At 38.8% G+C, this 23,094-nt stretch overlaps 1 protein-coding gene across 1 annotated transcript; it reads left to right on the top strand.

Moving 5' to 3' along the window:
- Positions 1 to 8,362: 8,362 nt before the first annotated feature.
- Positions 8,363 to 14,751, top strand: foxj1a (forkhead box J1a). The gene is made up of 3 exons (XM_042504560.1): positions 8,363 to 8,441; positions 9,113 to 9,731; positions 12,036 to 14,751. Exons 2-3 carry the CDS (start codon positions 9,174 to 9,176, stop codon positions 12,894 to 12,896), a joined length of 1,419 nt encoding a protein of 472 aa, XP_042360494.1. The 5' UTR covers positions 8,363 to 8,441; positions 9,113 to 9,173; the 3' UTR covers positions 12,897 to 14,751.
- Positions 14,752 to 23,094: the final 8,343 nt, after the last annotated feature.

The following is a 23,094-nucleotide window of genomic DNA, read 5'->3' as shown; positions in this document are numbered from 1 at the left end:
TATGTCCAATACCATACTTAACTGCACTATATCAAAATCTCTTATATGTTTAACTGTCCTTCTACATAAGTCTATATATAATATGAACCATGATGCTATATTAATACAGACAACTCCTTCATTATGTAATTCCATAATAATTTATGGTCTACACATTTTGCATAAATAGGCTAAAGGCTTGTTGACTCAGCTATTAACCACACCATGTCACATTCTCCTTGTAACTATCTTCAGCTGCTCTTGTAATAAATATTATAGTATTACTACTCCTATCTTTTGAAAAAGAGCTACTGAAAATGTACTGTGCAAAAATATATATGGCCATATATTAACTTAGATAATGGTAGGCTAAATATTCAGGGTGTTTACATTTTGAAATCTCGGTTTGGTTAAAGAAAACTGCGTTAGGGACAGGTATTGATGATTTGAAAGTATTTTATAATCAGTCTTTTAATAATAATGGTATCCTGCCTCCTAAACTGACATGTGTTTCTGATGTACTGAGGACTGACAAGACCGAAACAGTTCTCCTGATAGTACAATGCTAATCTTATCATATGAGTGAAGCTTCTCCTTGTGAATAATTCAGTGGTGGTGCAGGTGAAAGCACACGTGACAGAGGAAATCTTATCTATTATGCATTGTTGGAGGGTGTTATTACCTAAAGGGTTGTCAGTATTGGACAACAGAAACCTCCTGAAGAAATATTAATCATTTTAAGTGTGTTGTAGTCTATATTTAACCTTTTTAAAGGGGCGGGTCACACGAAAATCAAAAATGCATATTTTTCCTTGTACCTGTGGTGATATTTATTAATCTCGATTGTTTTGTTGTGAGTTGCTGAGTATTAGAGATTTGACCAATGAAATGGAACTAGATGGCATTCAGCTTGCGGTGCTCAGTAATGTCTCTATTTAGATATCATGACCCAGTTACTCAAGGTAATCCACAGACTTTTGCAGTTTCATGTAGGAACTATTTTCTCTATCCAATTATATACCAGCAAGCTGATTTGATTTCTTTTTAAAGCATGGAAAGAAGGCAATGAGCAACTTATCATTGCCCAAAAACAAAACAAAAAAGTAAAATAAATAAATAAATAAATAATTGCAATAAAATGACCTGAAAATAAATGCTAAAAAGTTAACAAACAAACAAACAAAAAAAACCAAACTAAAACAAACAAAAAAAAAAAGATCAAAAAATAAATTCACATATTTTCTGTAACAAAATTTTAAATACATAATTATAATGACGACAAACCTCTTTCTGGACTTTTTCCTGCAGCTACTGGATGATTTTGTTTAACTTGACTTTAACTATTTTTCATTTTTCCTTGCCAAGCTGATCATTGCAAATAATTCAAACCAACTCATTTAACCCTTACCCCTTTGAAACCTGGATTGGCATCACTTTTCTTGTGCTGCTTTCAGACAACTTTTACAAGTATTCAAACAAGTGTTCTTTTGGTTCCTGAACAAATTAGTTTCTTTCAAAAACACAGGGGAAAAGGCAACTAGCAACCTTCCAAGACATGTCCACAAATTGCAAATTAGTCAAAGTCAAAGGTGACAAGAAAATGCCCTTACAACATTTTTTGAAAAATGAGGAATTAAAACAAAAAAGAAAAAATTGTCCAGAAAGCCGTGTCTATAATTACTATAATTAAATTTTTTATAAATTATGTTACTTAAAAATGTGTGTATATTTTTAGGAAACATTTTGGTGGTCTGGTGGTGGAAACATCTGGTGATTTTCTTTTTCTTTTTACTTTATTTCTTTATTATTATTATTATCATTATTATTATTATCTGGTGTTGGTTTGCAAAAACATCATTTGAGGAGAAAGATCTAATAGCGAGGGACAAACTGTTCCACATTTTAGGGGCAATTATTGAAATGTTTTGGGTTTTACCAGAAGGTGTGGAATAATGAGCAGTTTCTTACACAGAACTGAGTGCTGTTTTCTATAGTTTCTGTTTCCTGGAGTTTTTGTTGTTCAGTCATCCTCTCTGACCTGCTGCTGTCTGTAAATCAGCCCTCTGATTGGTTGAAAGACATTTCTCTTTCCAAAACAAGATCATGCAGTAAAGACAGAGGGCTCTGTATTAAAACTGTGGAGTGAATGATTAACATGAATTTGTCTCAACAAACTGGACTTTGTCACAGAGGGTTCCACAGGCACTCTTGTTTGTTTTTGGAGTCCATGATGCGGATTTCCCCGTGATTCCACCTCCACCCACCCAGGTGTTATTACATGACAAAGATGATTCAGTGTGAGCTAACACACAAACACAAGCTTTTACACCAGACTGTAGCTCATAATACCACTCTGTAAAATGGGCTATAAAGTAGTCCCTTATGATTGTTATACTATTTTCATTTATTATGACCCATGTATTAATGTAAAAGTAGGTTGTAGTTGATTAAGGTGGAGCTCATTTTAAACTATTACTGATAATTTTCTCATTCCATGACTGTTTAGTTTGTAAAAAATTATGAATAGCCTATTATCACACGGTGAGGGTTACTTAGTAGTAATAACATATTTATATTCATTTACAGTATGCTCCTTGTCTGGTAATAATGATGCCAAATATTGTCTTTTGTAGCTTTCTATACTTTCCAATTAAGGTCCTCACATGCACTACAGTGAGACAGACAGAACATGGTCCTTACTCTCATCCAATAGTATCTGGCTCCCTCGTCTGTCCAACAGCTAGCATTACTTCTAAACACAAAAAAGGCCCAGACAAGACATGCTTGCTAGATTCAGATCTAAAAGACAAATTAACTTGAAGTACTTTAATACACAACTCTTGTGGGTGTCTATGGTATACCAAATAACACCACTGTACTTTGAAAAGTCCCCAAAACTCAACCTACAGCTTCATTTAGACTTTAAACTGATTTCACACTGCCATGATCTGTATTTATCACTTTTTCTAAAAACATTTGAGAAAAAAATAAAACAACGATTACATCACAGTTCTCCAGTGGTCAAAGTAATCTAAAACCAACAATGCAAACCCCAAACACATTTAGTTAATTTTTATATGTGACAAAGAAAAGCATAAAATATTCACATTAGAGAAGCTGAAACTGGTGAAAGTTATTAAATAACACAATCAAGTAATTCATTGTTAAAAGAACCAGATTTTTTGTAAAGTGTATGTCACCTCTCTCAGACAGGGAAATTCCACAGTATCCTACCTTTTACCTCTCTAAACCTGTTGCAAATCATTGTAACTATTGTAGGGAAATATTCATCAGTAGACTTTTATTTCACCACCCTTCACAGTGTAAGTTATTCCGGAGCAGCTATTAGGATTTGATGTTGTGAGCCCGTGGTTAATTATTTTGATTTCAGCTGGTTTTGAAAAATACATATTTTTTGTGTATTTTTCTTGCTTATCAAACATTTTCCTTCTTGTGTTTCTTGAACATTGACTCTGCAGGATGTTTTGAGTAGATGGAAAAGGAACATGTATAACTTAAATTTCTGTATTGCAGCGATCTGCTATTTGACAATGGGTGTTTATATGCGTCTGATTTGACTGTCAGTCAAGTCCACCATCAGACTATAATCCCTCTGTAGTCCTGACTCGTCTCCCTGACCTCTTCTCTCTTTGAGGTTACTCTGGTTGGCTGCTCCTGTTCTGACCTCTGACCTCTGCTGGAGTTGATATGTGATGTGATGGGGGCTGGTTGAGGAGTTCGAACAATGCAGCAAAACAGATAAATGTTGTGATCAGAAACAAGAGTGACAGCGGTGACATAGATCATATGTTTTGCGTTGATCGGGTTGGTTTTATTGGTTTGATTGTGCTGCTTTGTTTTCTGTCAGCTGACACAGACAGGAAGCAGACCTTGTTAAAGCGCCACACAGCCACGCTCCCTTCTGTGCTTCTGCTAATCTTGACCCAGTTGACTTTTCATTCTTGTTTCAATCTTTGCATGCTTTAGTGGTATTAAGCAGCTAAATACAGTTTCTCACTACTGCAATTTGAAAGTACTTTTACTTTACTTGAATATTTCCATTTTATGCCGCTTCAAACATCTACTCCATTACATCCTCAGCAGGTGATAATGTCCTTTTTACTAAACTATATTTAACAGCCTGAGTTAGATTGCAAGACTTATTCAAGTTACACATCTGAATATTTCTTCCATAATTGCGAATATGTAATTTAAAACCATAGGAGAGACCTCAGGAAGCTAATAGATTTAGGCTACAGTGCCTTACTACAACACATGTATCTGACAAGTGAGTGAGTGAGTTAAACAAAATGTAATATCTCCCAAAAACAAATTTAATGTTAGCTAATACATTTTCCTGTTAAATATTTTATGATAGCAGTTGTGAGGTATTCTGTTTTTACGCAAAAGCCTACTAATACTATGACTACTAATATTTTTAACATCTCAAGTCATAATCTGTAAAATCAACACGTTTTTTTAAGGTGCACATTTTAATATTTAAATGATTGAGACATGTACTTTAAGTGCAAAAAAGTGTCTGAGTGCAGGTAAAACAATCAAAAAGGAACTTGTTTAAAAAATAAATAAATAAATTCTTAGCAGAGGATCCCCCAGATCCCCCTACTGTGGTCTGGGCTGAGCCTACAATGTCCTGAAACCCAAAAAACTCCCCTGGCTACTACACATGTAAAATGTTAGTATAAATTATGTATTCTTTATGTTTTTTAATATTATGTCAAACTATGTCTCTTCGTACTCCCTTCATCTTGTCTGCGCCACATTTATTTTGAAGTAGATCTCCAGAACTTTCCATATCCAGTGAATGAAGCACACCTGTTTCAACTTATTTGTTTGTTATTTCTTTTTTATGCTTATCTGTAAGAGGAGTGATGCTAAATTAGTGTAATCTCTTTCAGATCAGCGGCGGAGGAGATGAGACACAGTGGAGTGTCTGACCCATTGAAGGCAGCCGTCCTCAGCGGCACACTGTCCTCCTGGTCCAGCTTTGAAGAGACATCGGGACTCAAGAGATGAGGAAGCCTTTTTATTGCTTTACAGTTGTCTTTGTGAGGGGCCTCAGGAAACCACTCAGCCACACTAATAGAACGTTCAAGGGGCCAAACCTTTTTGTTTCGCCTTTCTCTCCCTTTCTGACGTATGAACAAAAGTACATTCCTTCACCCCTCCACCCCCCAGCCCTCCCTTCCAAGTCCAAAGTTAGTTTGTTACTGATTAAATTTATTCAAAGATGAAGCCAGAGCTGTTTTCTTCTTCTGTTTTCATTATACGTGCAGAATGTGGACAAACAGCAGAGCAGCTGTGGAAAATGTATTCAGACAAATTAAAGCCCCAATACAAGCAGGTACGTCATTACAACTAACAGTCCTGCATTTAAAATCCCACTGCAGTAACACGACAACTGAAAAGGAGGTGCAAAAGACATAATAAACATTAAGATCTTTTGAAGAAAATATTTCTGTCTTTATTAACAGTACGTAAACTACATTGAACATTGACGGTTAAAAATGTTATCAGTTTTATCTTTTAGTAAAAATTTGTTTATATTATTGCTGTTTATTTATGGTCATATTTAAGTTGTAAAAAAAAAGCAGAAAAAAGCCATCAAATTGACCAACATGAAATAACATTTTTGGCTTGGGACTAAAAGTAATATATTGATATTGATGATATAGTATCGACTGTACTGAATCAAACATTTAAGTTGAAAAACTAATAAAATTATACATTGGTATTTACATATGGTATTTTTTTTAAATAAATGTTTTTACTTTATGTGAATGTAAATTTTTGCCATCAGCCAAAGAAACATCTTGCTTGACATTAAACAAATATTTTAGGTTTTAATCAGAATCAGAATCACGTTTATTGGCCAAGTTCAACAAATGAGGAACAAGGAATTTTTTCAGGGTTGGCAATGCTCACAGTACAGGGGAGGGAAATAAGTTAGGGATAAGAAAAATAGAAAAAAAGACAGACATAGACATGTAATTGTATTTACCAAATTCTGTGTTATTTGAGATAGTACAATACATTTAGCTGTAACAAGTTTTTTTTTAAAGCTAGTCCAAAGCATCTTTTTTTTCAGTGAGAAGTATTCTCAGCTTCATGTAGTTTAAGTATTGGCAAGAGAAATGGGCGCCATGTAGTATAAGTGCGAAAGTATTATTATCAGCCTAATGTAGTATAAGTGCTAAAGTATTATCATCAGCGTAATGCATTTAAAGTATATGTGGTAAAAGTATGAAGTGTCATCAACCCTGTGATTATAAAGTATCAATAGTAAATGTACAGCTTCATGTAGTAAAAGTACATGCTGTGTACATGTAAAATGTCTCCTGTGACTAATATCTGATTCTATGTGATATCATTAGGTATACTGAAGCATTGACGTTAGAGCGGCATGTTGGAGCTGCTCCTGGAGGACCTACTTTAAACTACTTTATATAAAGTTAGTAGCAGTGGATGAAGTACCTGGAGGCTTAACTTGAGTTAAAGTACAGATGTCTTACCAGAAATTGACTTTGGTATAAAAGTCACCAATCAGAATGTTTCTTTAGTATAACTTTTAAAGTAGCTGATATGTACCATACTTAAGTATCAAAAGTAATTTTATGATATTAAACCCATTTAAGTGTTGAAAGTAAATTTACAAGTAGGCCTTAATTCAGAGAATTATGAAGTTATTTTTTTCATAGCATACACAATGGAGCATACACTTGAAGCAAAACAAGGTCTTTTTCACAGTTTAGAGGATTTAAAGAACAAAATCCATTTTCCCTTTCCTCCCATCCCTTCATTTGTCCGTCTCTCTCCCATCTTACCGTCCTCCCTATTTTAAGTAACTAAAATGTGCAGGAGAAATGTAGTGGAATAAAACTATACATTCTATTTTAGGAAAAGTAATGGAGCAAAGGTGAAAGTTCACAAAAATGTAAAAACTCAAGTAAAGATACTTCCAAAACATACTGAAGTAATAAAACCAAGTACTATTTCATTACGTTACACCATTTGCTAGTTTAGTCCAGTGAGTCCTAAGCCAGGGGCCAGACTCCTACAAAGGGTCACCTGATAAATCCGACAGGTCGTGAGATGGTTAATGGGAAAGAAGAGGAAACTATGTTCTGTTTTCAGTTGTTGGACTTGTCTTGATCTTGTCTTAAATTTTAAGTGAAAAGTTGATCATTTGAAGAATGATTGAAATAAAACTATGTGAGAAGTTTAGAGGAGACATGTCAGCTACACTCTTTAACCCTTTAACACCTGGATCAACATCAGTTTTCCTGTGGTGTCTTCAGACATTCAGCATTTAAAGCTATTAAACCTGAGGAAATTGGTTTGATTTTTTCGAAAACACGATTAAAAAAATAATGAGCAACTTGGCAAGAAGTGTTCCACAATATGGATAAAAATTAGTAAAAGGGGACAAAAGGTGTCTAAAAATATTAGATACAACTAAAAACTATGAAAAATGTCTAGAAAACTATATAAGTACTATAATTAGATTTATATTATTTTAGAACTATCTTGAGCTAGCTGTTTTTTTTTTTTTATTTTGTTTTGTTTTACATTTTTAAATTATTTTCAGATAATTTTCTTATGTTTTAGTAATGTCTTACTAATTTTGGGATAATTTCTCCTTGGGTTGCTCTTCACCATCTTCCCATGTTTGAATCATACCAATTTGTTAAGGTTTTAAAAGGTTCATCTTAATCTTAAATAAAAGATGTCAGATGAATGCAGTGGAGTAAAAAGTAGTTGACTGAAATAACTGAAATAATCAAGTTTACCTAAAGTACAAGTGCCTCAATATTGAATTTGCATAAATGTACTTAGTGACTTTCCACCGCTGCATATTTCAGATGCCTCTGTTTATTTGTAGCTTCATATTTAGCATTTTTACATTCAGGCTATATTTAGGCCACAGCCAGCCACCCTTTTATGTTCTGAAATTAATGAAATAACTAGAGTTTAATCACTCTAGAATTAGAGTAATCCTTAGTTTGTTAAAGTAGAACGGTCCCCTGTTGGGTCCCCGGGCCTCAGCTTGAGCACCTGCACGGCAGCAGCCTCAGTTGACTTGAGAGTGATTAAAAATGAAGCGCTATAGAAACCAGCAGGCCAATGGAGGCCCGGGAAGCTGTTTACAAGGGGGGTGTACCGTTTCTATGGTTGCTAGACAAACCTCCTGCACCAGGTATTAAACTGCCTCCCCGACGGATCCTGCAGCCCGCTGACACCCGTTATACAAAGACCTCCACAGAGCAGAAGAAGCGCCCAACATCGCGCCAAACAGCATCCACAGGAATTCCTCTTTTTCTTTTCTTTCACTCACAAGTTGACAACAGGTGCACCTAAAGCAGGCGGAGGCTGAACGTTCAATACTTGCTGCTCGTTTGGGGATTTAAAAGGTCTCTATTCAACAAAACAGCAGACCGAAGGTGAGTTTTTACCTTAATATACTTTTTATATATCAACACCTGTAAATTGCTCCAGAGGGCCTTAAATAGGTTATCCGTGCGTCTTTGGATAAGTTAATACAAAGTTATTATAAGCATTACAATAAACAAAAAGTAAAACAAACATTATATTTAACTACACTCACAATAATATATAATTGCGTTAGAATATTGACCGTACAGGACTCAGCAGTAAAAATTCACATTTTACGCGTAACGCCCCAAATGTGCGGGTTTCCTCAAAGGGGACATACGCTAAATCTAAATTATAACAAAACAATTTTTTGTAGTTGTTTCTTAAAGTTTTATTTAACTAATTAATACATTTGTGTAGGTTTAAAGCCAACAGATGTAGTGGGGAAAGACGTGCGCTCTTTTCTGCGCTGAGCGTCTGGTGCGCACTGCGGTTTTCAGGAAAGTTCTTTGAGACAGAGAGGGCTGCTGCTCAGAGACAGCAGGGCTTTCAGATCCTTAGAATCTTACATCTTACATGTTCTCATAACACAAGGTGACAGACTTGCCATTGGATTTAAATCAACAAATCTGAAAGTTTTCCATTTTACGCACAAACGCGCACACAGAGGCTCTGTTTTCAAATTGCCCTGCCCTTTCGCACTTTGTTGAAGTTGGGTGTATATTTTCGCTCCTGTCAGGAGGTGGCAGGGGGAGGAGGAAGAGAAGGAGCCGGGTGACAGAGAGGTGTTGGAGAGAGCCATGCTGTCTCTGAGTTGTGCGGACCCCTGGCCTGAAGGCTCTGTGGGGCTGGAGGAGGAGGTGGTGACCGCCGCTGCCCAGGCGGAGGAGCGGGACATCGTCAACAACGACAGCATCAGTAGCTGCAGCTCCGTCAACTTGGATGACAGCCTGACCAGCCTGCAGTGGCTGCAGGAGTTCTCCATCCTCGGTGCCAACGAGCCGCAGCAGGCCCACCACCAGCCGCACCTGTTCGGCCATCAGCCGCTTGGCTCTGATGCCCCGGCCTCCCCTCTGGCCGGGGACCCCGCCTCCATCGGCATGCCCCTGACCCCGGGGAAGCCCACAGCTGCGGCCTACAGCAGGATGCAGTCCCTCCCCGGCATAGTGGCTCACGGTCACTGCCCCGATGAGGTGGACTACAAGACCAACGCGCACATCAAGCCGCCGTACTCATACGCGACACTCATCTGCATGGCCATGCAGGCCAGCAAGAAGACCAAGATCACTCTGTCCTGCATCTACAAGTGGATCACCGACAACTTCTGCTACTACCGACATGCTGATCCCACCTGGCAGGTAAAGGACCACACAGACGCGCGCGCGCGCACACACACACACACACACACACACACACACACACACACACGCACAAACAAGCACACACATCACCTCACAATAGAGGACTAATTTCCAACACCCTCCATGTGTTTCTCTGAGGTCAAATCACAGCTGGCATGAAACCCTTATGTAACTTGGGCAAATCGTCTTGATTTCTTTGAAAAACATAGAAAGAAGACAATGACCCAAAAAAATCAGCAAGAACTTAGTAAACAAGTTCAGAAAATTAGCCAACAAACAAACAAACAAACAAACAAACAAAAAACGGAAATTAAAACAAAAAAGCTAGCTTTTTAAAAATACTTTTCTAAAATAAAAGGTTTCTATACTTGTAAGAGGCATCTGAACTCAACATACAGAAAAGTGATGGTGATCCAGGTTCCAAAGGGTTAAAGCACAGTAAAAAGAGGCCTGGGCCTGCTGCCACACTCTCAGGTATTAGTGACTTAGCTTTGTGGGTAATTAATAATTCCACAGAGCATCAACACTTCCCTAAGCTGCACAAAACTTAACTAGAAAACATGAATAAGTGCTTTACTTTATTTTTGTTGCATTGCTTTTGCACATAGTTTTTAATGCTTAAGCATAAACAAGTGATGGAGGAGGAAAGGGAGGCGCAGCAGATTCTCCCTCCAAAGGGCAGGAATTTTCAGGAAAAAGTTTAATTTAGCTGGATAAATGATTGATGAAGCTGTTAGCTGTACTCCCGTGTTTCAGCGTCTGGCTCACAGCATTCTGTTATTGTAAAGCAGTACATGGGGCAGATAATATTTAACAAAGGTCGCCGGGTCACTGCTCTATTTAGACTCCAGTGAAGAAGAAGTAGGAGGCGACAGGTGGATGAATGCAATGGTACACAGCGCATTAATTTGATGTATGGTGCACTGCCATCTTTACTTCCTGCAGATAGGCTGTGGTAGCTTCTCTTTAAAAGATTAGTTCAATATTTTGAGCTAAATTATTTTCCTTGCAGAACGTTGGATGTTCAGATGGAAACCACTCTCATGTCTGCACGGTAAATATGAAACTACAGCCAACAGATGGTTAGCTTAGCTTAGCATAAAGGCTGGAAACATGGGGAAACAGCTAGCCTGGCCAAAGGTAACAAAATCCACCTGCCCCTCTCAACATCTCTAAAAAAAAAAAAGAATAACATGTCTCATTTGCGTCATCTGTACAAAAACCAAAGTATAAAAACAAGATGTAGCAGTTTACTGGGAGTTGTGTGTGGGACTGTTTCTTGGTCAGGAGCAGTGACTTCCTGGAGTATTCATAGTAAATCATAAGGGGTGCTATAATACCAAGAGATTGCCAGACTATGACAAACAAAATCTTGACTAAATTCCTTTATTTAGCTGTAAATACTTTAGTTTTTGTATTCGTTAAATGGATGAAATACAACATGTTAATTAAAAATATTCTCAACTTGTCAAATAGCAGCACTTGGTCAGTAGCCCTTCATGTGAAGCTATGACACTCCAGGTACCCCTCCAGCGTCAGTTTTGGATGCTCATGGGCAGTGTGTTGATTTACACACATTCATGAATTTTGTCTTTTTTAAAATAAACTGATTTACTGGGAAATGTATAGTTTCCACTGGTTATATGATTACAGTCTCTTTTCAAAATAAATTTAGAACACAGGCAAACAAAAAAATGTAACCTTACTTCCTTAGGTTTAGGAGACAAAAGCTAGTAAAGTTTTCACAGAAAACAAACATCATCATTCGGCTAACAATAAGTTTGTCACTAATGTAATGTAATATAATGTTATGTGACATGTCGCACACATCAATAGCACAGTCTACTACACATACTAGCACACTATGTTGTTATTGAAATAGCTCTAATGACTTTTGGTTTTACACAAGACACAAACAGCAGTTTTCCTTTGAAAGTCCAAGTCTCCTTGTTTATACTGCACCAGTTGCTCAGAACATCAAAAAATGCTGCTGCTATAGGGTGCCTCAGTGTGTCACTGTCTGACTCAGAGGGGCTACTGACCAAGCATCAGTATTTGACGAGTTAGGAGTGTGACTGGGTTTGTTAATCTGTGAGTTTAAGAGATGCCGATAAATTGTTTTTGTTACCTTTGGGCAGAGTCCGACTTGCTGTATTCCCATGTTTCCAGTCTTTATCCTATGTTAGGCTAAAGAGCTGCTGGCTTTAGTTTCAGATTTATAGGTGGCTTTGAGAAAAAGTTTTTTAAAAAAATAAACCTGTTTGTGAACTATCATCTGAAAATAAGCATCTCTATTTTCAGAACTCCATCCGACACAACCTGTCGCTTAACAAGTGCTTTATCAAGGTGCCGCGACAGAAGGACGAGCCAGGAAAGGGTGGTTTCTGGAAGATTGACCCTCAGTACGCTGAGCGTCTCCTGAGTGGTGCCTATAAGAAGAGACGAATGCCACCAGTCCAGATCAACCCAGCCCTGCAGAACAGGCTTAGGGTCAACCTCCAGCCACAATCCAGAGGACCCTGCAGCCCCACAGGAGGTCAGGGTGGCCTGTGCATCAACCCAGAGTCCCAGCGGCTCCTTAAGGAGTTCGAAGAGGCAACTGGTGCCGACCAGAACTGGGACCCCCATATGGCTGAAGGGACCATGCTGGGGTCCTGGCCGGTGGTGAGGGGAAGAGGTGGGCACAAGAGGAAACTGGGGTCCAGAATTGGCGGCGCCAAAGCCCCCCGGCGCTCCAGCTCCCCCTTGCTCTCTGCAGACGAACCGAAAGAGATCGGACCTTTGAAGGGGGACTTTGACTGGGACGCCCTGCTGGACTCGGCCCTCAGCGGGGAGCTCACTTTGGAGGGAGGAGAACCTCTGAGCCCCATCTTGAAAGAGGAGGACCTGACAGTGCGGGGGACCCACATCTCTCTAGTCGAAGCCCCTGTGGGGACTGCGGACATCCACGTGTTGGCGGAGAACCAAAGGAATAATGATGTGTCAGACTTTGATGAGGAGACCTTCCTTGCCACCGCCTTCCTGGAGAGCCCCTGGCCAGAAGAGGAGGAACAAGGCCGCAACGATTTCCTCTGTACCTCTTCGGTCAACCTGGACCAGCTTTTTGACCTGGGAGACTCATTAGGCGGAGATCCGAGCACCCGGATTGACACCCTCCTTTGAGGAACAGTTGGTCCTCTTTCACACTAAAAACTCACTGAGGAATAACAGACATTTTTTACACTCAAGCAACCCTTATTGTCTTTTTCAAGATGTTTAAAGTATTTTTAGAATTACATTTTGATGCTTATTCATGCAGGAAGTACATTTCTAATGCCTACTGAACAAAGATGCCACAATGTGCAAAAGTACTTCACGTCAACCTGGAGAACACAAACCTATGTCTGATCTCTTTTGGTGAACCATGAAAAGACTGAAGACAAACACAAACTAACTTTCAGAATTAGAACCTTGTCACACCAGCACAGTGAATATAATTCGTCCTCACAAAATATTGTGCTGTAGAAACTCAGTTCCGTAGTAACTAACCTGTGAGTTAGTAGCATGGATGTTTGAAGGGAGCCTGACAAAGTGCGGCCACTTTGCTGCAAGTTTGTCCCAGTGGCCAATTGCAGTACTACAACAAATACATTCCTAGAAATGCTTGAACTCAAAACAAGTCTGAGTACTAGTTTTTGTCTTAGGTTGCATTCCATTTACTGCGAAAGTTGGAGGTCGGACCTGGGAATGATGTCACGTACGAGTTGACAGCATTCCAACACAACTTAGAAAAGTCGGAAAACCAAGATTTTAACACCAGTTCTAGCCAGGTTAGCTGACAGCTAGCTAAAAGCTGATAACAATGCATTACTGTATCACTGTATTTCATGCATTCAAACCCCGTAGCAACATTTCCACTGATGTAGTGGAAGTTGGACAGGACTGTGCGTACAACTGTTTGAATGACACATAAATAAGAAAGAAGTGCTAATAAATTGTATATTGCGACAGCTTTTACTACTGCTAATGCATGAAGAGTAGCCATACTGGATTTTGTTGTCAGGGTCAGAGAGGTTTCTCCGACTTTTTTCAAGTTTGAAAAATGACTTCAGGGGACCTTTTGAAATTTCTGACTGAGCCCACAAATATTCAGCCTCCCCGATGCAACCATGAGGTGTTACTTTCGTAAACGTTTCCAGAGCTTTGAAAACTGATTTTAAGGAAAGTGATGTCATCAAGTCTATGGGCCAGAAGGAGAAACACTAATGAGCATGTGCAGTGGGACAAACTTTTTGGCTTTTGTGCCCTGGAAAACAATTTTTTAATAGATTCAGTTTGCACCGTCTTGGACTCTGCTATCCAGTTTAAATAATACATCCATGGTTAGCAGGCTTGTTAGCTGAAGCTGTATCATGTCCTCTTGTCTGCTGACTATGTGTTAACCAGTTTGTACTCTGAGAGAGGAACTTCCATAAAATTGGATGGTGACACACTGCTTATAAGCTATAATAGACAGCAAAGGCAGGCTCTTTCTGGATATTCAGTAATTAGTTATGACGCACATTTTAAAACATGGATTTTAACTCAAATCATTTGCATAGATTCACTTCACCAATGCAAGCTTATCCTTTTGAAGGAACTTATTTCAACACATTTTTAAAATTTGGGTTTGAACAGGCTTTTAGGATGACACATTATGGTCTCTGTTTACATCATAAAAAGTGTGCTGTCAGGCTGTAATTGTACACTTCATCAGACCTGAATAAGTTTTGAAGACAAGTAATCCACAGGTTTTAAAGAGGAAGAAATAAGCGAGTAGTATCGGTAGATTTAAGGCTGAGGCTATGATTGACAGAGAAATCATTTGTTGTTCAGAATTTTTTTAATATGTAAATACTGTGACAGCAGCACTACAATGATGAATAATGACATACTTGCCAAATGATGTTTGGTGTAGGAGTGATTCACTGTACTAGGGTTTTGTTTTTTGCGTGGGGTTTTTAATACTAACTTTTCTCTGTATGCATTTTTTTCCAAAATAATTAGGACCAGTTTAACTAGATTGATAATCATCAGAAATAAGGGAAACTTGTTTCAAATCAGACTGAAATATTCCTTGTAAAAGTATTTGGTAACCACTGTCTTTGATCCTGTGTCTGCAGTCGAGGACATGTGTGAGCTTCATGGTGCAAAAGTTAAAAAGCCAGAGGCTAAATTCTTTAACAAAAAACTATTAAGACCTTAAAAAGCTCACCAAAAGGCCAAGATGCCTTGTAAATGAATACCTGACCTTATATGTGCCAAGAACAACACTTGGGACTTGACAGGGTGGCAGTGTTTTTTTTTTTGTTTTTTTTTATTACAAAGAGGAAATGTCTTTTTTTTAGTACTGCATGTGAGGGAGATGCAGCGATGGAGATGGAGCTGTCAGTACATGAACAAAAGATCTGATATGTGTCACAAAATTCATACGATTTAAGTAGCGTTAACTTTAAACATACACTTATTGCTCCCATTTTCCTCTAAAATGTGTGAAAGTGCAATTGATGTACAGCAATAATTGTTATATTTTATATGCAGTTGTAGAAGTCTATTCGTGCAGTTTACTTTCGAGACAACAGTTTCCCTAGTGTGTGTATTATGAGGTGTGAGCACACTTTGACAGGAGGAAGGACTCTGTTAAAAAAGTGAAATGTTTGTCTGCTCCTCTCGCTCAAATAACAATTTTGAAGCAAAATAATGGCATCTTACCTCATGATTGGTTCTGTAAGGTCAGAGACACTGTATGTATTCTCTTACTTTCCTGTTTTCATTTTATTTTCCACTTTTCTTTGACAATAAAAAAAATAACGGCATCTTGCTTGTCTCAATGATATGTCTTAATTATTTTTGGTGGGTCTGCCTAGTCCAGATTAAATATCTTAACCATTAGATCAATGAAATTTTATACAGACATTTTTGGTCCTGTCAGGATGAACCCTCCTTTCTTTTCGCCTATTTAGTGAAATATCTTTAAATCTACTGGATAGATTTGTATGAAGAATCATCTTGTGCCATTGTATGATCAACATTTCTTTTTACTAAAATGCTTCACAACCATTGGGTTACAGAAAATATTTACAAAATTCCTGGTACCCTCAGGTTGAACCCCTCTGGCTTTGATACCACCACTTTGAGGCTTACATTTGTGAATTTGAGTTAATTTTTTGACAACTATTAAATGAATCCATGACATTTATTACAGATGTTCAAGCTCTCCAGAGGACAAATTATTATTATTATTATTTCTTGCAGCACCATCATCATTTATTCAGTTGCTATTTTTTTTTTTAATTTAGAGACATTTTTGTTCCCTAGATGATGAATCCTACTGACTTTAATGATCATCTCACATTTCATCTTTCATTGTGAGCATTTTTTTTAATTGAAATGTTTCAAAAACTGTTGGATGGATTGCTGAGAAATTTTTGTACAAACATTTGTTATTCTTTCAGGATGAACCCTACTGACAAGAGATCATTTCACTTTTCCTCTAGTGCCACTTTAAGGTTTACATTTGTTGTGTAGTGTAAAATGCTTTATGTGGATTGCCTTAAAATACATTTGGTACAGATATTCAAGTTCCCCAGAGGATAAACTGTAAAGACTTTGGTGATCATCTGACATTTCCTGCAGCACCATCATCATTTATTAAATGTAATATCTCTGCATCTAGGCTGCTATAGAATTTTGTAGAAACATTCATATTCTCCAGATGATGAATCCTACTGACTTTGATGATCATCTTACTTTTCATCTAATGAGATTAACTTTTTTTTTTAAAAATTGAAATGTCTCAAAAACTATTGATGGGTTGGATCAAAATTTCATACAGACCTTCATGTTCCCTAGAAGATGAATTGTATTTACCTTGAACCTCAAATACCTGCAAAACTAATGGCATTCCCATCAGCCTCAACTGTACTTTGTGTTTACTGCTAATATGTAATTGTTAGTAAGAAAACACACTAAATGTAAGATGTTGAACATAGGTAAATACATCAGCATGGTTGCATTGTCATTGTGAGCATTAAGCATAGTATTATTAGCATCACAGAGCTGTTTGCATAGCTGAAGACTCTTGTTTTCTTATGTTACTCTTGGTGTCTTGCGCTCCCCCTCCACCCCCACTTTGCTTTAGTGTGCCTGTACGTGAGATTTACGCTGGTCTTTTCCTGCTCATCTCTTTCGAGGCTCTTGCTGTGATCAGGCAGTGGATGGGTAATAGTAGCAGGGGGTGGCTGGGTTTCTCTTTCAGGTCTTTGTCTGTGCTCAGTCAGACTCTTGTTCCCCATGACGCTCGGATCTGTGGTCCTTCATTGGGTCGGTGTGGGGTCTAACGGGGACAAGTGTCCCACGGCCCCATATATCACCGCTTGTCTGCCCCGCTGTAGACCACACCGTCTCTCTATGACCCTGTTGCAGATTAGCAGGGTGGCTCGCGTTCACAGAGTCGGATGAATAGCCGCAGTAATCAAATGCATATACGTAGAATTTAAGAAGCCTGCGTCCCCCCGGGGTCGTGAACAGACGGGCTTCTCTGTCAGTGAGCGTGTCTGTATGTGGTCACTGATGAGGTAATGATGGCTCAGAGATGAAGGGCAAAGATAAAGTGGTGTAACACTACACCTCTGTATGATGGACACCCAACACTCTGATGGAAGAGCAGGATCCTGGATCTTCATGCCCAAGCCCCAGTGCCTTTTTCCTGGAAAGGAGAGCTGACGTTTCCCCTTCCCCCCCCAAGCCTGAGCTCAACGCAGGCCCCCCTGGACAGCTATTACCTGCTGGACTTAGCTCTCCAGCTGGATTGCAGGGCTCATAATTATAATGTGGCAGGCTGGTTAGATGAGAGGCCGTGGTAACCTGATGCAGGTATTATTCCCTGGCCCTGCTGACGGCTGCAGGTAAGAGGAGCCTCCTGCTGAAACGCTAACCCTTACTGCTTGTTCCAACCTAGAAACGCTGCAAACTGAAAGTGCTAAACACCAACACCCAATGTGCCCGGACGATGATGCAGCCATTTACAGTCAGGTTTCAGTTGATGTGAGAGAGGATGATACTAACAGCTTGACATCTTGGGCCCATTTCAAATATTTTTCTTGCAACAAATGCAGAGATTTTTGTTCTTTTCTGAAAATGTGTTTTAATTTAGAACTGCTGTTCAACAGCTGCTTGTTATTGGAGAAAAATATTCTCTTCACCTTGAAACTATCATTTAACAATGATTTTATCACAAAATCTCCTCACTAGCTGCTCTAGAGCTTTTGATAACATTACATGATCTTAGATTGTAGATTTAGAAAGACATTCAAATGACCTTTTTCTGACCACTTCAAGGACTTCTTGTCTAAGTCAGCTTAAAGTTAGTCTCTGTAACTGTAGCACAGCAGCCACAAATAACAATAATGAAAAACAGCAAATGCTAAAACAGTGTAAAGGGAGTTGTAAAGTTGCTAAAATAAGCTACTGCACATACTAAGCAAAGTAAAACTGTAGCAGATAATTGAGTAAGGGTGTGTTTTATTGCTGATCGATCTGACTTTTAATCCGGAAAAAACATTAAAGGGTTATTTCGTCTTGTCTTGTCTTAAAAGTTGAGACTGAGTTTCAAGTTGACTGAGTTTCAAGTTGTCATCGCGCACAAACAGCAGTTGACCATGAGATGCATTTAGTAGCTTTTGATCACATCACATGATCTTCATCATCAGTAGATGGAAACCAGAAAAACAAGTTTAAATACCCACAATTAAACTACAACTGGCCAATTGCGACTGCTGAGAATGACCATTTGTTAATTTGAAATGTAAGCATGTGAATAATAGAGTGAAGGAGCGAGAACAGTGTTCTGTGTTAAAGTTCAGACATGTAATTTAAACATACAGGAACTGGGAGGTCAATGACTTAAAAATATCTGTTCTCTGCAGTCAGGATGTCTTTTTCCGTTGCCCCACGACTCCACTGGTATCCCTTTGGAGTAAGACTTGGAAAACGAAAGGCTGGTGAGGGATCTGAGCTGCTGGGAGCCCTCAGAGCTGAAGCTTATCTACATGGGTCCCAAAAAAACAAGATGTGAAAAAGTGGATGTAGAAGAGAAGGGGAATACATCTTTTTTATCACACAGCTAATGAAAGGCCTGTTTCCTGGGCAACTGCTGGTACCATTGTCATGTAGGACTGGGGTGCTGGAGCGGGGGGTGGGAATGGTTGAGGTTTCTCTCGCACTAGTCTTGTTGAGACTGTGGTGTTGATTAGAGCTGTGGAGGGATAGTACAGCAGACAGAAAGAGAAGCTGGATGGAGCCCCAGATTTATTACCGTAGTGGTTTTGTGAAAGTTCACTTACCTTACCAAAGTGAGGCTCCCACTCTGTGAGATCTTCTACGTTAAAGTAGCTGCTTTTCTTCGGCATGATAGCTTCAGTTTATTTATAAATCACGAATACTATATATCACCAACACTCAACACAGAGTGCTCTATGTGCTTTACAGAGTATAAGAAAGGAGAAAAACATAAGAGATAGCAAAAATAGATCACATGGCCACACATTAGTGCTCAGAATGGGCTGACAACAGTTGCAGTACTGGCACTTACACATTGTGCTCTTTATTTTACCTTGGCTTTTTTTGCATCCTGGCACCTCTTATATATCCCTTTTCCACCAAAATTAGTGCATGCATGCAGGTTTTTTTAAACACAGGTAAACCCGCTAAAACTAGGCTACAGAGTGTGTTCCCATTGCCAGTAACAGACCTGCGTACATGGCTCTGCAGCCATGCAGCGAATGAGTGTACCTTTTCTGTATATGTGTGTTGGTTGGTGTGTCTGTGGAATGTCACGGACAAGCAGGAGAACAGGTAAACCGTAGACAGTGACATCAACAGAGTTCAGTGAAACCTTTATGGTAGTGTCTTCTCTTTACATATCTCTTACTTATTCATTATCTCTTTCAGTCTCAGTGCTGACTAACTTGGATCGATGTTTTAGCAATTCTTAAGTAGAAACGAATAATAATTAGTCGTTGTGCGTCATTGCATCTCGTCGGTAAAGAAGCTGAAATGAATGCATCCACTTGTGTTGTGTTCCCATCAATGTTGATCAAAAAACACATGTCTACTGCAGAGTCATTTCACCTGGGTGTGAATGCCGATTATACACATTCCCATTTCATAAAAAGCCAGATGTAAGCAGGTGTTGATGGGTTTTTTTCTTTGCAAGCGTTGCAAACTGCCATTACTCTCCTCTGACCTCTCCATATCAGGTTCTGTGAGTTATTAATAATAGTCCTAAATAAACTGCATTACCCAGGGCGCACTATGTACCCAGGGGGCACCACATGATGCTCACCTGTTTTGGACCTGTTTTGGTTCACTGGTTCATCTACCATGGCAAAGGCATGACCCGCCCTATTCTGGCTCTTACAGACTAGTATGAATTGCCCTAATGGATTGATAATGTTTAGGCATGAGGAGAGAGACGGCTTGGGGTTAGGGTAAGATTATCAGAGTCAACCAATCAGAAGCAGAGTAGGGTGCGTCAGAAAAAAAAATATTAATGTTGGCTTGACACAGCAAAGCTCCAAAGTCCATCACCAAATGCAGGCCACAAGCAGCAAGCTAACAAGTGCCACTCCTAGCAGTGAAGAACCTGTTGATGTAAAGTTAGCAGCAGCAAAACCACCAATTGCTCATGATGATTCTTTTGAGTCATAAGGTTTTATAACATTCACCCAATTACACTCTTGGTTCCTTTTTTCACTATTTGGTTATATTTATAATATTTACTATATATATTACATATATCTATATGTATTACAATATATACTATATTCACAATGCGGTATTAGTACTTCACTACAGTAAAAATCTGAATACTCTCTCAACCAAAATGGGATTTAGTGTGAAGTAGATGGGAATATCAACAATATAAGTGAAAAGAAAGTTTGCATTTTTGGTAATGTGACCTAAAAGGAGCCTATAAAAAAAGAGTCAGGCCTAGTAAAGATCCTTGTTGGACTCCATAGATAATGGAGGCTGAGGATGAACACCAGTTTCCAATTCAAACGATGAAGGATCTGTTGGACAAATATTAAGAAAAGTCACTCAGCAATGTTTTCAGGAAGTGAACTGCCCAGTTCACATTGAAATGAACCAGTTACAACATGAAGTAAAAAAAAACACATTTCCATTCACAACACAGGTGGACAGTAACAATTTATGTTGCTTTGTAAGTAAAAATGCGGCTTACATCATCATCACAGCAGTACATGGAAATTCAAACACCATAAAATCCATCAGGGAGACTTTCAGGTTTTATAGCTTCTTCTCTGTTTACTTAAACTATGCCCTTAAATGACCCCTGATACAAGGAGACACTTTAAAACAGGTTGGTGGTGAGTTCATCACGTTTCAAAACACTTAAAAGATCATATCAATAAGGTGATGTAAACATTAACTTTTGATTCATTTATTTTACTCCTGTATTCACAGACATTTAACTTGAGTTTTAGAGGTTGTAAGCATTATGGGGAATTATGTTTTTATTTTGCACCACCATGAAAGGACATCTTGTTTAAGCATATTTGTGTCTCTGTGGTAGGATCAATTTGTAGCCAGTGTTTGTATTTCTGTACTGTGGTATAAGTACTTGCAGTGAAGTAAAAAAAACTGGATACTTTTTCTATCAAAATGCACTAAAACAGTTTACTATAAAAAAAAAACAAAACATGAATGTCCGGAAAATGCCATATGGGTTCTGACGTGTTCAGGGTGTCGAGGTCAGGACAAAGATTTGTAGATCATTGTATGCAGGATGTTAAGGATGGTGGTGGGTGTATGTTTGGGGAGTGTGTGTTTGCATGTTTGCCTCTCTCTCTCTCTGTGTGTGTGTGTGTGTGTCTTCTCTGTTGCAGTGCAGGCTGATGCTTCTTTGTCAGGAAGACACAGGCAGAGGGGTAATCCGACATCCATCACAGGCTTAGTGAGCAATACACACTCTGTGTAACAACATGGAGACAATACCCAGGGAAACAGTGGGAGGGCCTCTTTATTCATTACGCAGGACTGGGGGGGACGCTCTTTTGTAGGTGTTTCAGGGGACTGAATGAGATGGCAGAAGACGAGCATGACAAAGCCAGTTCTGGAGTGACCAGTAAACCTTCACAGTGAGCTGGGAAATTACAAGAAGGACTGTGAAACCAACAGGTTTTATAGCAAAGGAATAAGATCAGCACATCAATTCTAACAAAATTCAAAGCATCATCAACTCTTATTATATCATCTGTGTGTGTCGTCTTTATGATCCAGACACTCATAATTTCATTAAAATACTGCTTCTGTTTTGTACAGCTCATGTGGTTTGTTATGTAGTACTGAAATGCAATGTCACATTTGTAGGCCACTCTAAACTCAGGAATCATTAAACTTACAACAGGCAAACAGGTAACAGGAAACTCGAAAGGGGATGCGATGTGTACAGTAAGATATCATCTGTATGAAACAATACTTTATGCTCTAATCCTACATGCTAAATTCCCTTAATGGTGCATTATGTGAGATCTGGACATAATCTTAGTTTAAAACATTCAAAAAATAACCGAACCCTATCAACAGAGTGTGAAGAAGCAACACATTTGATGTTATGTCCAAGATGCCTGTGTATTGTACTGCAAAGATATCCACTGCTAAGCAGCCAGGTATGGCCATCCCTTCTGTAATAATTCATCCTGGCCTGAGAGGCAAAAGTGAGTCCGTGTTGCCTCTAGTATGCTGCAGGAGAGGGTGAAGAAGATGAGCCAGCAAGAGCATGGAGTCAATCGATACAGCACAAAAATTACAGTCTCAGTTAATGAATTAATTAGTGTGTAAGAAACATAGTGATGGCGGAAGCTCCAGAAAAATGACTGTTCTACAGCAAAGAAAAGAAGAAATGCAAGGAGAGGCGAAACTGGAGTAAGTATAGGTGTAGCTTTCCAACACTGGACACAGCTCCAGAGTTAAAAGATGCGGTTTGATGCTGAGCTCACAGCGTTTCTTTTGGACTGGTAAGTAACATCTAACTTGGCTATTTACTGAAACATATCTATAGTGGAACTAATAGTTGGACTGTGTGGCTGGAAATTACATAATGCACCTTTAAAAATCAGCATTTTGTCTCAAAGCTATACCAAGTGCTTCTATTGCAGCTGAGAATAGAAGAGGGAACAAAGCGAACCATTAACAGTAGTCAGTAGAGCCACAGTAGAGCCACGTTGGGGGCTCTAATAGTTTGAAAGACTACTGTTAGTGTGCATGGCAGACACTGGAAATGTATAGTATATAAAATTATGATCTATAATATTAATTT

This window comes from Plectropomus leopardus, chromosome 17 (genome assembly GCF_008729295.1).
Source record: "Plectropomus leopardus isolate mb chromosome 17, YSFRI_Pleo_2.0, whole genome shotgun sequence".
NCBI lineage: Eukaryota > Metazoa > Chordata > Actinopteri > Perciformes > Serranidae > Plectropomus > Plectropomus leopardus.
Note: the sequence above shows the minus strand (reverse complement) of the source record. Positions and strands in the feature narration are given on the sequence as shown.